The sequence below is a fragment of the Crocodylus porosus genome, unplaced genomic scaffold (genome assembly GCF_001723895.1).
Source record: "Crocodylus porosus isolate Cpor-Errol unplaced genomic scaffold, CroPor_comp1, whole genome shotgun sequence".
Classification (NCBI taxonomy): Eukaryota; Metazoa; Chordata; order Crocodylia; family Crocodylidae; genus Crocodylus; species Crocodylus porosus.
This window is the reverse complement of record NW_017728906.1, coordinates 203,089,482-203,101,840: the sequence shown is the minus strand read 5'-3', so window position 1 is coordinate 203,101,840 and position 12,359 is coordinate 203,089,482. Positions and strand designations below refer to the sequence as shown.

General features: G+C 47.3%; 2 protein-coding genes across 2 annotated transcripts in view; one reads left to right on the top strand and one right to left on the bottom strand.

Moving 5' to 3' along the window:
• XRRA1 (X-ray radiation resistance associated 1) overlaps nucleotides 1–11,660 on the bottom strand; it is a 28,104-nt gene extending 16,444 nt beyond the window's left edge. Inside the window, exons 1-8 of the mRNA XM_019530549.1 lie at nucleotides 11,593–11,660; nucleotides 10,755–10,859; nucleotides 8,043–8,185; nucleotides 7,490–7,561; nucleotides 6,319–6,391; nucleotides 4,795–4,892; nucleotides 3,149–3,282; nucleotides 1,015–1,119 (exon numbers count right to left, since the gene is read on the bottom strand). Of these exons, the coding sequence (XP_019386094.1) occupies nucleotides 1,015–1,119; nucleotides 3,149–3,282; nucleotides 4,795–4,892; nucleotides 6,319–6,391; nucleotides 7,490–7,561; nucleotides 8,043–8,185; nucleotides 10,755–10,848 (719 nt within the window). The 5' untranslated portion in view covers nucleotides 10,849–10,859; nucleotides 11,593–11,660. The remainder of the gene's footprint in view (nucleotides 1–1,014; nucleotides 1,120–3,148; nucleotides 3,283–4,794; nucleotides 4,893–6,318; nucleotides 6,392–7,489; nucleotides 7,562–8,042; nucleotides 8,186–10,754; nucleotides 10,860–11,592) is intronic.
• A 45-nt stretch (nucleotides 11,661–11,705) lies between these two features.
• Nucleotides 11,706–12,359, top strand: part of SPCS2 (signal peptidase complex subunit 2) — a 12,530-nt gene continuing 11,876 nt past the window's right edge. The window contains exon 1 of the mRNA XM_019530550.1: nucleotides 11,706–11,812. Coding sequence (XP_019386095.1) covers nucleotides 11,774–11,812 — 39 coding nt within the window. The 5' untranslated portion in view covers nucleotides 11,706–11,773. The remainder of the gene's footprint in view (nucleotides 11,813–12,359) is intronic.

Genomic DNA, 12,359 nt, shown 5'->3' with positions numbered 1-12,359 from the left:
AGATGTTGAACAGTATGGGTCCCAGGACAGAGCCTTGAGGGACCCCACTGGTCACAGGGCACCATGATGAGTGACTGCCATCAATCACAAACCTCTGGGTCCGACCACTCCTCAGTGTAGTTCCTCCCCTCCTTATGCTCACAGGCCATTGGAAACTCTGCTCCATGACAGCTGAGGAAGGACAAAATGCCAGACCCAGCATCTTCCTAGCACCCAACCTGCTGGGAGGAAACGTGATCCAGCAGCTAATGTTGGTGCTGGGAGCTGTGTGCAGGAACAGATAATACCAACCCATGGCAAACGATGTTGAGCAGGTCAGTGTCTGTGCAGGGGCTGGTGGTTTAAAGAGCATCAAAAGCACAGAATGGCATTCAGCCAGGTTCTCCTCACCACTCCCTTTGGCATTTTCATGCCTGCCCTTTCCCTAGCTACACAGCGCACCCACAACTAGCTCCCACTTGGATTTTACCAAGGGTGTCCTCCAAAATCCCTTTGGATCCATGAAACACATCACCAATTGCCACCTTCACAATACAAACCCCCACCAGGAATCTCCTAGGGTGGGACTGTGCTGTACCCTCTTCAGCACAGCTGCCTGTGAAATGCAGTGCCCACTACACAGGACACAGAAATAACAAATACAAATGCTTCATCAAATAGGGTCTACCCAACAGCTTCCCTGACCCAGCTAGTCTGAAATAAAGTGCTGGGCCTTGTGAGGCAGCTGGAAGGAACAGGAAATCTCACTCATGGCCTCAGTTATGCCCCAAAGGTCATGCAGAGCCTCAGGTACCAGCAAATATACCCGTCTGTCTTAGGGCAGCTGGTGGTTTTCACTGTGCTGTTGGTTCCCTTTGATTCCCAGATCCCAAGTCTGGGCAAAGTAGAAAGGAAAATCCCCTCAAGCAGTTACCCTGACTCTCTGTACAGCTTTCAGTGGGGGGGGGGCCGCAGACAGAGATGGGGACATGCCAAGAGTGATCACACATCTGCTGTGGGAAGAAGGATCTTTACCTGCGAAGATTAGCCAGGCTCACAAAGATGCTCGGGTGAGAAAGATCATTGTCATCCAGCAACAAGATTTCTAGAGAAGGGAACCTTGGTGGAGCAGAACCACCCCTGCAGATATAAAGGGACTCTCATTAATAAGTCACACTGACAAAGACTGGCAGAAAACACACTGCTAGCTGTCACGCAAGGGGAAAATACAATTCAACCAGTGATACAAGCCTTGATCTCTTCCCATTTTCATATAAAAATCTGACAGTGCACTTGAGGCGATGTGTTGTATTAACAACCTATTTATAAATGGCATGTAGAGAGTTAACAAATGATTAATCCATGTTATAAACAAGTAACTACCTTACATGTGCTCTTGGTGGATGACCAGTTGGGACTTATAAAAATGCACAACAATTAGCCCTTGAATGACATTTATTAACTATTAATCCCTTATTTACTATTACCTAAGCCAGGGGCTCCCCCCAGATCAGGAAATTTCGCGGTGGGGGTGCAGTAGCAATTAACACGGCTACCCTCCCCTCCACCAAATTCTTAAACCCCAAGCCCTGCATGGTAGGTCACAACTGAGACATGTCCCCTTGTCTCCACATGGCTGGGCTGGGGCCAAGCCATGCCCCCTTCCACTCTATAGGGTTGGGTTGGGGCAAGGGCAAGCCCCTTTCTCCAGTGGTGCCAGATTGAGTCTGGACTGCTGCCCACCACCTACCCCCACCCAGCTGGAGGGGCTCCACCATGCCTGCCCCAGGCGCCAAAACACCAGCCAGGTCTGGCCCATGGACAGACCAGGCACCAGGCAAAAAGGTTGAGCACCACTGAACTAAGTCTTTATTAACAATCAATAAGCAAAACTATACTATATACTGTAGCCATGACACAATGTGTTATGCTATTTTCACTGTGGCACTTATGACAGTGACAGACTAAAGCCATGGCACCTGCCAGCCATCCTGGAAGCCCTCTGACAGCAGGCACCAGTCCTGAAGGAGCAGATCCTGTTCCTTGAGATGACAAAAGGGGTTTTGCTTTCACAGGAAGCAGGGTTGAGCATGAAGTCCTTGCTCCAGCAAAAGCCCCATGTGAGGCAGTCAAGTTAACTGATTTCAGGGGGAGTTTGTCTGAGCAAGCATCGAAGGCGCAATCCTGATCACCCTTCACTCCCAGGATGCCACCAGGATCAATGGGAGCTGAGGGCACTCAATACTCCTGGCAGTCAAGCCTTTAGGTTTGGGCCCAGAAAGGATCCAGTCTGGCCAAGTTGATGCGAGTCCCCATCCCTCAGGTGGAAACCTCACTGATTTCAAGGGTAGTACTGACATGATGGAAGTGTACTCGTGTGAGCAACAGGTTTGCAGGACAGACTCAAGATCGTCACCACCAGTTACAGGAAAGCACTCTCCTGCATTGGCTCCTTCAACCCAACCCCTTGGTTCTGCAGATTTATCCTCTGATTACTTGGGCTTCAGACACTGAAGCTGCTATGGCTCCAATGAGTCTGTTCAAGCTACCCACAAGTTTGCACCCATTCCCTGACCTCAGATGCGCCTGTGGTGAAAGGAATGAGACTGCAGTTAATGGGGATGCCTCATGTGACGACAGCTGGGGGGCCTTTCCATACTCAGCACCTTGTCTAGGTAGAAGAGCTATGTCATCTCCCCCTCAGATGACCCACAGGATGAGAAGCAGGATCTCTGATCTGACCAGGCTCTCTCCTACTCCCAGCAGATCTTGGAGCTGACAGAGTCTGCAATCTCCACAGCTCTCCTTGCACTACAGTTGCCACAGCCAACCTGTGTGTTTGTGGAGCTAACAAACTGGACATTCCCACTCCATGGGTCTCGCTCCCTGTGATAGGTATCAGCTACTGTGAGGTTATTCACTGATAAAAAAAAAATAAAAGACTGCCATTTTCAAGAGGTAATTGCTGTCAGGAGAGGTTAAATCCCCTGCCAGCCAGCCATGACAATGGCTCTCTATCAAATTAACAACGTTACCTGCCACACAATCATCCCTTTAACCCCAGCAGCATGTCTTTCCAATAGGACAGTAGTGTTAGTTCATATAATGGCCTGACTTTACTCAGGTCAAGCCACCAATGCTTAAAGCTTGTCTTGTTTTCAGGACTTACTCCTCTGAGATTACCAAGTCGGGAGGGAGAGATTGAAGTCCATTGGCTGTCAGGTGAAGAACCTTGAGTTGAGACAAAACTCCCAATGCTCGAACATCCTCAGGAGACAAATTATTGTAAGACAGGTCCAGTAACTAGGGACCACGAGAAAGAGAAAGTCCTGATTTAATGCAGAACAAATACTTAGTTTGGACTATGCTGATATCCTTTATTACTAAGCCCTGTAAAGAGAGTTGTTTCTTTCCCTCATCATAATCATCACACTTGGTCTGGAAGATATGTGATTTGATTTAAAAAACAAAATATATCTATAACATTGAAAATTATACTTTCCCTAAAAAAAAATTGATTGTAGGATGAAACTTCATTTTTCAGCAATAAAATATCCAGCAGCTATGACAACATAGTATTCTTGTTGTTTGTTCATGGAAGATGTACCATGGAGTGTGACAGAGCCAGAACAGGGCACTGGGGAGAATGGAGTTTTAATGGGGAAATACTTGGCAATGACGGGCCCTATCTACACAAAGAATCTTATAGTCCAAAATCACAGAGCCACTGATCTAAAATTGTATTTCTGCTAGCAAGGCTGTAGCAGATGGGAGGGAGCACAGCTCTGGCCAAAAGGGCCTTGAAAATTCTGTTGTCCAAAATGCATTTCACTGAAGCTTGGCCCATAGCCCTGTCTGGCCCAGCTGAGCAACTCGCCCCCTGCATGGGCAAGTGAAAGTGCAAAGCTCTAAGGCTGCTGGGTTAGCTGGTGTAAAGAGGACCTCAGTCCCACTTCCCAAGAACCTTCTACACTAAAGTGGGAAGAGGTACAGGAGGTAAAGAGATTGCTTCACCCAGTAGAGCCCAGAGATGATGGCTGTGGAGGGGACAGAGAAAGCTGAAATTTCCCATATCCAGGTGACTTGCTGGATTCTTGGTCACTTGGGGTCTTTAAAACAGGATCCTCTGTCTGTAAGGGCTTTGCTCTTGCCCAGCCATGAGTGTGATGGGCCCAATGCTGACCCTGCTGAGGGGAAATTCTTGGGCTTGGTTCTTGCCTCTCGGTCTTCCAGTCCAAATGGGTATTTTGTTTCCCAAAACATAGTCAGTGATTAAACCCACAGGCGATGCTGCTGGGGCTGTAATGTGCCTCATAGGGTCTGAAAAGACACCTCTCTCTCTCTGGCAGGGCTGCAGGGGGCACAAGGACTGAGGATGACCAACACCTGGAGCCACAATAGCTGCACCTTTGCCTGAGGAATTCCAGTGCCTCAAAGCATGTCTCCAGGGAAGCGCATGAGGCATTCAAGTCAACCCCATTTTACACACGGGATAGCTGAGACCTAGAAGGGAAAACATCAAGCAACACCATGCAGCAAGTGGGCTGCTTGGCCAGGTGTCCTGACTCTGTGCACCATGCCCCAATCAGCTGTTGCCAGGTGTTTAAAACTAAGGACCCCACAGCCTATTTGTAAGTGACTGCACAGTGCAGAGTTGGAAGAGATTTCAAGGGTCATCCGCTCCAACCCCTCTACATTCTCCATTAAATAATGTGCATAACAAATGGAACATAGATACACATTGCTGTGACCACCCCAACTGTACCTTGAATGTGGGGCTAGAAAGTTAGAGATCCCCCCTTCTCCCAATCTTACCTCCAAGGTCAGAAACTCCCCAGCCTGGATTTTCAGATGCCTCAGTCCATTCAAGGAAAGTTCCAGCTCCCGTAATCCTGGAAATTTACGGAATGCCTCTATATTGATAAAAGAGACAATATTCACATGAGAAATCAGTCACTTTAAAAGAGTAACTCACATCTGGCTGTGACAGTACATGAGGGTAAAGTACCAAGAGTGGGACCATGTTTCCCTGAGAGGGGAAGAAACAAGGCAATTATTTCTAATGCTTGGTCAAGGGGTAAAGCTTTTCCTTTGAAAATGCCAACTTTTAAAAATGAACAGTGGCTTTCTAGAGGGAGGTGCTGTTGTGTCAATTTTGAAGGAAGGAGTGGCCTAGACAGTCCAACTACTAACGTGATCCCACTGAGATGCAACACGAAGCAGTTAAATCAAGCTTGGCATCATTCTACATGCAGAGACCTTGGCCTGCTAATTTCCATGACAGACACACCAAGACTTTCATGTTAAAAAGGCACAAAGAAATAGAAACAAGGATAAGAGACTGAGACTGAATATCCTGTCTCCAGCAAAGCAACTTGGAAAGGGTTTCATTAAGTTTGCCTTGCCTAACCATTCAATTCCAGTGTCACAAGGCTTTTCTTTTAGAAACAAGTGGGATACATGGGAGCAGAGCATGCTCTCTTATGCTGGTTTCACTGTAAAGGTAGGAAGCCTCAGACAGGTACAATAAAATATAGAACTTGTGAGAGTCAATCAAACCCACACTCCACCTAACCCAGTGCCCCATGTCTTGCCCAGCATCACTGGTAGAATTTCTCTGGCAGTGGTCAGCACCCACTGCTTCAGAGGAAGAAGACAGACCTGGATAAGCAGCTGTGGTAATTTGCCTCCCATTGTAGCTCTCATTTTGATTAGCAAGAACTAGTGATTGGCTGAAGCTCTGAAGCTTGAAGCATCTCTCCCTCAAAAATGTGCTGACCTTAATCACCCTGGATACTCTTGATATTATTCCTGGATGTGTTTGTAGGAAAATACAAGCTAAACCTTAGCACAATCTCTACACTGTAGCGGGGCCAAATATAATTTCTCTTCAGAAGGACCCATTAAAATGCCTTGATCTCTGCTGAACAATTTTTTAGGTTTCTACTTATTAACGGAGCAGAGTGCACTGGAGTTGTACTCAGGAGACTCACTCCTGTTCCTAGCTCCCCCACTGACTTGTTACATGACCTTTGGCAAGTCACTGCTCTGTGCCTGTTTCCCCTCCTGTTATATGGGATAATGATACTGACTTTCTTTGGAAAAGGTTTTGAGATTTACTGATGAAAACAATCATATAAGAGCTAAGTGCTATCATTATAAGAACTGCTGCAAGGGAATCTACTAGAATGGGTGGGGAGAAGTTCTTTTGCACAGAAGTGCTACATGCACAGGAGGGGTTTTAAGCCTAATTAAGGCTCTAGCCACATGCTGAGACAAGCTTCTCTCTGCTCCCATGTTTCTGGGACACATCTGCATTCCAACAACATTATTCCTTACCTAACGTCAAGAGGTTTTCTGTAGCGTTGACAAAAGCAACAGAGTCAAACTGCTCAAAGTCATCATCTTTGACCTGAGAAAGTACAAAGGAAAACAACCAGCCTGGTCTGAAATCAATGAGTCTTTTTTTTAACTCTCGCAACATCTATATTGCAGTGTCTTCCAAAAGTCATACCCAACTCTGCTGTGTTACAGAAATGGAAAACAAGCTCTTTCATGTGCTTCTTCACTGTGAGTGATTTATATCCATATCTGAGCATGTGTACTTGCCTAGTTCAGCTGTGAGCAACCATGCTGCAAATCCTTATCCTGCTTCGTGTGTCCTCCCTAGTGTTGCAATCCTGCATGTTCTCACTAGGAGCCATATCCCATGATTTCTTGTGCCACTCTATGATTCTTTCCCTGCGCATGCAGGGAGAATTACAGGAAAGCACTGGAGGACAATCAGCACTTCTGTGAGCCTTCTCCCTATCAAGTGGACCAGTTACCATCCCGCAGGAAAGCTGTACCTGGATCTTAACCTTTCCCCGTTAGCTAGGACAGTTGAAAAGTTGAAAGCACCACTAAGCTTGGGTGGGAGGGTCATATCTGTTAATAGGCAAGAGATCAACTAAGTCCATAGTTTCATAGTTGGTTGGGTTGGAAGGGACCTGAGCAGATCATTAGGTCCGACCCCCTGCCATGGCAGGAAAAAGTACTGGGGTCAAATGACCCCGGGCAGGTGTTCATCCAGCCTCCTCTTAAAGACCCCCAGGGTAGGAGCCAGCACCACTTTTCTTGGAAGTTGGTTCCAGATCCTAGCTGCCCTGACAGTGAAGTAGCGCCTCCTGATGTCTAGTTTGAATCCACCCTCTGCCAGCTTGTGACCATTATTTCTTGTTACTCCTGGTAGTGCTCAGGGGAACAGGGACTCCCCCAGTGCCTGTTGGTCCTCTCTGACTAGTTTCTAAATGGCCACTAGATCCACCCTCAGCCCTCTCTTGTGGAGGCTGAACAGGTTCAGGTGATAGTACACATCTCACCAAGCCAGTGAATGGTTGCAGGGGAAGAAGGGTCCATGTTCTCACACATTTTTGCCTACAACACCAACCTGCAAAGGCCAGCTTGGTGAATGTCTCTCAAGATTTCATGATGTTTTCTATGTTCATTTTAGAGAGCATCTCATACTCACCAATGCCAGGTTCTTGTTGCTTATATTCACAGAACACAGATCTGAAGGTGTCTTCACACCATGAAGCTTCATCTGGGAGAACAAACCAAAGGGGTAACACTATCCAGCCTAGAGAAGCAATGTGATAGTTGGCAGTTCACCAACATAACAAGCAAAGCTCAGGGAAAATGAGGATGAAGGTTGAAATGGTTTTAATGCCTAAACTACGACTTAATAGCACGACAGATGCTTCTGGCCTCATGTAATACTTGTAACATCAATAAAACCAGTGCAAGATCAAAAGCAGACACAAGCTGTTCCATTGAGTAAGGTTGCACTGACTTACTGAAGCTTTCTGATCACAACTTCCTTCAAGATTTTAGAACTAGTAGATGCTTTCCTCTCTGTAGCACAAGTGACTCATAATAACAGAGTGGAGAGGGTGAAGTGAGGGCAACTGTAATAGGAAATACCAGATTTCAGAAGTGGCAGTCAAATATATTATTTTTACCTGCAAAACTAATCATATCTTGAGTCACTGAGGCACGACTCAGCAGAAATGGTTTACACTCACCAGAAATGGCCCATCCAGGACATTCTCCTCAATGACCTCTTCTACAGCTATACAGGGTTGAAGCGCTGATATATACAGTGAAGCCACTTTCACCACTCTTTTCTCCTGGCTAGATTTATGTGCCACCAGCCAGTGACCAGCCCCTGAGTTAAGAACGTGCACAATTAGAACAGATCTCAATGTGGCCAAGAAACTTCAGAATATGCCTTTTATAGAGCACCGACTGCCCATTCAGCACTTCATCAATTGCTCTGATGTAAACATGGTCAAATTACCCATTTATAAATGCCACACAAAGAAAATAATTAGTGACCATATCACTAAAGACAGAAATAGCCAGGCTCTGACTGGAGATGTGAAGCACCAAATTCTACTACTTTTTAAATGTCGATCCTGGATTTTTTTAATGATTTCTAGGTATTTCAAAAGTGTTGACTCTCATGCAAATCAACCCTCATGCAAATCAACCCCAGGGAAAAAAGAACATAAAGCAAAAAGCAATTGTAAGGAACACACACTGTTCCCTGGCTGCTATTCTAAAGCTCCTTTCCCACTCTCTCATCATGCTGTGACTCCTGCTGGAATGAGCATTAAAATGGTGGATTATTCACAGTGTATCCAGGGAAGCACTGGAACATTTTCAGAGACATTTAAACAGGGTTTCAGAACGTGCTCCTTTACTTTACAGATTCTGATGATGCTTGTTGGCACACGAATAACTTTTAAAGGTGCTAGCCATGGGGCAGAACCTTATTGTGGTTGGCTCTATATATACACAGAACAAGAGAGTTTACTTTCTGTCTTGTTCCTGGTCCCAACTGCAGCACCCTAGGATGCTGTGAGATCCTGTTAAGGGTGCCACTCAAAATTAGCAGTGTTAAGTGTACAAACCCCTTCGCACGATTCACACAATAAACCCAGAGATTTCAAACAGGAATCCACATTGTCAAAACCATTCTGACTCACTGTGGGATTTATGAGTTCTTTGCAATAGAAGAACTATTGTATTGTTTTGTTACAGTCAAAAAACAAGTGAAACTAAGAGCTGGCATTTTCCCAAGGGTGCTTCAAGTCTAACAAGGGATCCCTTGAGTCTAAAATCATTGAAAAACACAGACCTAAGCTATAGTGAAAACAATGCAGTTTTCCACTCTGTTTGTAAACCAAAATTCACCCTTTCTAGGCAGAAATGAAGACAAGGTCCCAACCCCAAAGAATTTACAAGCTATGAGCTAATAGGTACCCCTAAAATAAAGCCTTAGCAATGAGAGGCACAGATCCGGGCTGAGGAGGAATTTTGACACCACGATTGTATGTATGCGCAGAACTCAGGCATTAGCAAGTGAACATACAACTTAGCATTCAAGTAAGTACCAGTGGTACAATATGGTAACAAACTGCCCTGCTTTGCCCTGCATATAAACTGTCACTGTGCATTATCATTGTGGCCAAATTGCTCATTTGATAACAAACAAAGATAAGCACAGCTTCCTGAAGCAACAGCCCACAGAAAATTTCAAAAGGCTTTTTGGGAGGAGAAAAAAAAGTCAAATAGGTTCCTGAGAAACACCACCATGCTTCTAGAAATCCATACTATTTCCACATAGTTGTCTCATAACTACTCTTCCAGAGAGGCAGCAGAAACCCTTCTGGCTAAGCAGGAAACAAAAGCTGCATGCTCCTCCTGGCCTTCAGTTGGAGAAAAAGACTTGGGAATAGCACCACTTTCCAGAAACTTAAGGCATCTCACCAGAACACAACCTGATTTTTCCTCAATTTCCTGAGTTTCTAAAAGGTCTTTTGAAATTGGTGGGCCATTAGTTTCATAGTTTCTAGGGTCGGAAGGGACCTGAGCAGATCATTGAGTCCAACCCCCTGCCATGGCAGGAAAGAGTACTGGGGTCAAACCACCCCAGCAAGGCGTTCATCTAGCCTCCGACTACTTCATGAAGCTGTGCTGGGAACTGTATTAAAGCCAAGCAAAGGAAAATGCTGCGGAGATGACGCTGTAGAACGAATGCACATACAAGGCAAAACATAAAGGAGAAGCACATGACCAGTGCACTGCAGGTACTTCCCATCTGTTCAGTTACTAGTTCTCTAGTTTAGACACAGCCTTAATTAGCTGTGTTCACATAATGCTAGACCAATTCTCAAGAGCTGGGTTCAAATACTGAAAGAAGTTACTTCTACAGCACTGCGTGGCCTGGTATAAAACAAGCCAGTGAAAAATAATGCTTTTACACATTGACACTTAAAATGGAGTCACCCTCCGTTACTTTGATTTTTTCACACTGAATCAAATTCAGCCCAGGAGTAGAGAGGCACAGTTCCCACAGGAGTCAATGGGAACTGCAACAACTTAAGGCTGAACTTGAGCCAGTGACTTTTCCAATATTAAATGAATGCAAAAGCAAGAATTCTTGCATGCAAACTGAAACAGCCATCTGGAGTTCCTAGCTTGAATACTGTTCAGCTCTTGAAGTATATATCAATCAAATGGGCGATGAAAAGACACCAAAAGGAAAAGCTAAAGGATCAAACCTTTTGCTAGTGTAAATCAACAGGACTTCAGTGAAAATAATGGTACTCTGCTGATTTATACAAGCTCAGGATCCAGCCCCAAGCTTTTAACAGTCACAAGCCTGGAATCCGACAGGCCCTTCCTTCTGCTGCGTGGCTTCACGTTAGCTGCTGTCAAAGCAACGTTACCTTCTCCGTTTGTCCGCAAGATGCTCCTGGCAGGGAAGCAGTTGGTTGCATAACTGCTTCCGTTGTCCAATTTGCATAGTCCTGTTGCCATCATCTTGTAGTCATCTGCAAAATTACTAAAAGATCAGGGTACAAATAAGTTACACCTACAATTAAAACTTTCCCTGGCAGCCTATACTACTGGACCAGATCACTGAACAGACGTTGAATGATGCTGTGTAAACTGCGATAGAGAGAATGGGGCCAACATGTTCAAATGGGGGTGCCAAGATTCAGACAGTAAATCTGCCTTCAAAATAACGGACTGTTCATGATTCACTCAACGCAGCACGTGACTCATGTCGTTCCCGTCTTTTAATTCATGTCCCTTTTCTCCCTACCCCCTTCCGCCGAGGCCTGATCAAGCCACATGGTACCGCCATTTTCAAACTGGCCACTTCGACCAACAATAAGGCACTGAATAAGCTGCCGAGGTGCAAAAGCTTCACAGACTGAACAGAAGCTGCGTGTACTCCAAGCTCCGCAAACACCTTCCCCTCCCCATATGACTCCAGGTCGCTACACTTTAACCAGGGGACTGTGGTGTAGGGCAGGGTGCGATCTGAAGTCTGCAGTCGGCCTCCTTCAATGAACTCGGAACGCGGTGGTGCCTGGCCACAACATGACGCTCTGCCGCTGTTCAGTGGCACTCAGCAAAAGCCCGGAGCTGCCAGCCATCGCTCTGAACGGAGCTGCTAAACGATGCCTCCATTCAACAGCAAAGGCGCGTGTCAAGCCCACGATGTGGCCCCGCGTCATTTCACAGAACATTATCAGGGCGCGACGCGACCATGCTCACCCGCGCTCGCGCCGTCTCCACGGCAACCGCCGCGCGCCGAACGCCGGCTCCCGGCATGCCCCGCGAGGAGAGGGCGGGCAGAGTGGTGGCTTCCGGTCCCGTGCCCAACTAGTGAAGGGCGAGAGCCAATCAGCGCCTGACAGGTCGGCCGGGCCGGCGCGCGGCGGGAGGAGGAGACAAGATGGCGGCGAGGGGAGGCCGGAACGGGCTGCTGGACAAGGTGCGGCGTGGGCCGGCTCCGCGCTCCGTGTGGGGGGCTCCGGCCTCCCCGGAGGCGTCGGGTGCGGCCCAGGCTGTGGGGGGAGGGCGCGCAACGTGTCTGCGATGATCCCTCGAGACATCCCGGCCTGCCCTTGCCTTCTCCGCCCGGGCGTCCGAGCGCCGCTCGAGGGGACCCACCGGCGCGGGGTTGCAGGGGTCGCGCCCCGCCCCGGCCTGCAGCGCGGCTGCGGACTGCAGAGCCGATAGAAACAGCGCGAGCTTCATGGGCTGCGGGTGCTGGTGGGGGGTGTGATGCACAGCTGGCCAGGGTCTCGCGGTGTCTTCAGCGAAATAGTTGGGGGAAAGATCTTTGCGAGCTTTTGGGCGCAAGCACCCTTCGTCAGGCAGAGAGGCCCGAGGAAGGGCCCCTGTGCCTGGAAGCTTGCAGACATCTTTCATAGATTTCATAGACATTAGGGCTGAAAGGGACCTCGGGAGATCATCGAGTCCAGCCCGCTGCCCAAAGGGCAGGAAGTCAGCTGGGGTCATAGGATCCCAGCAAGATA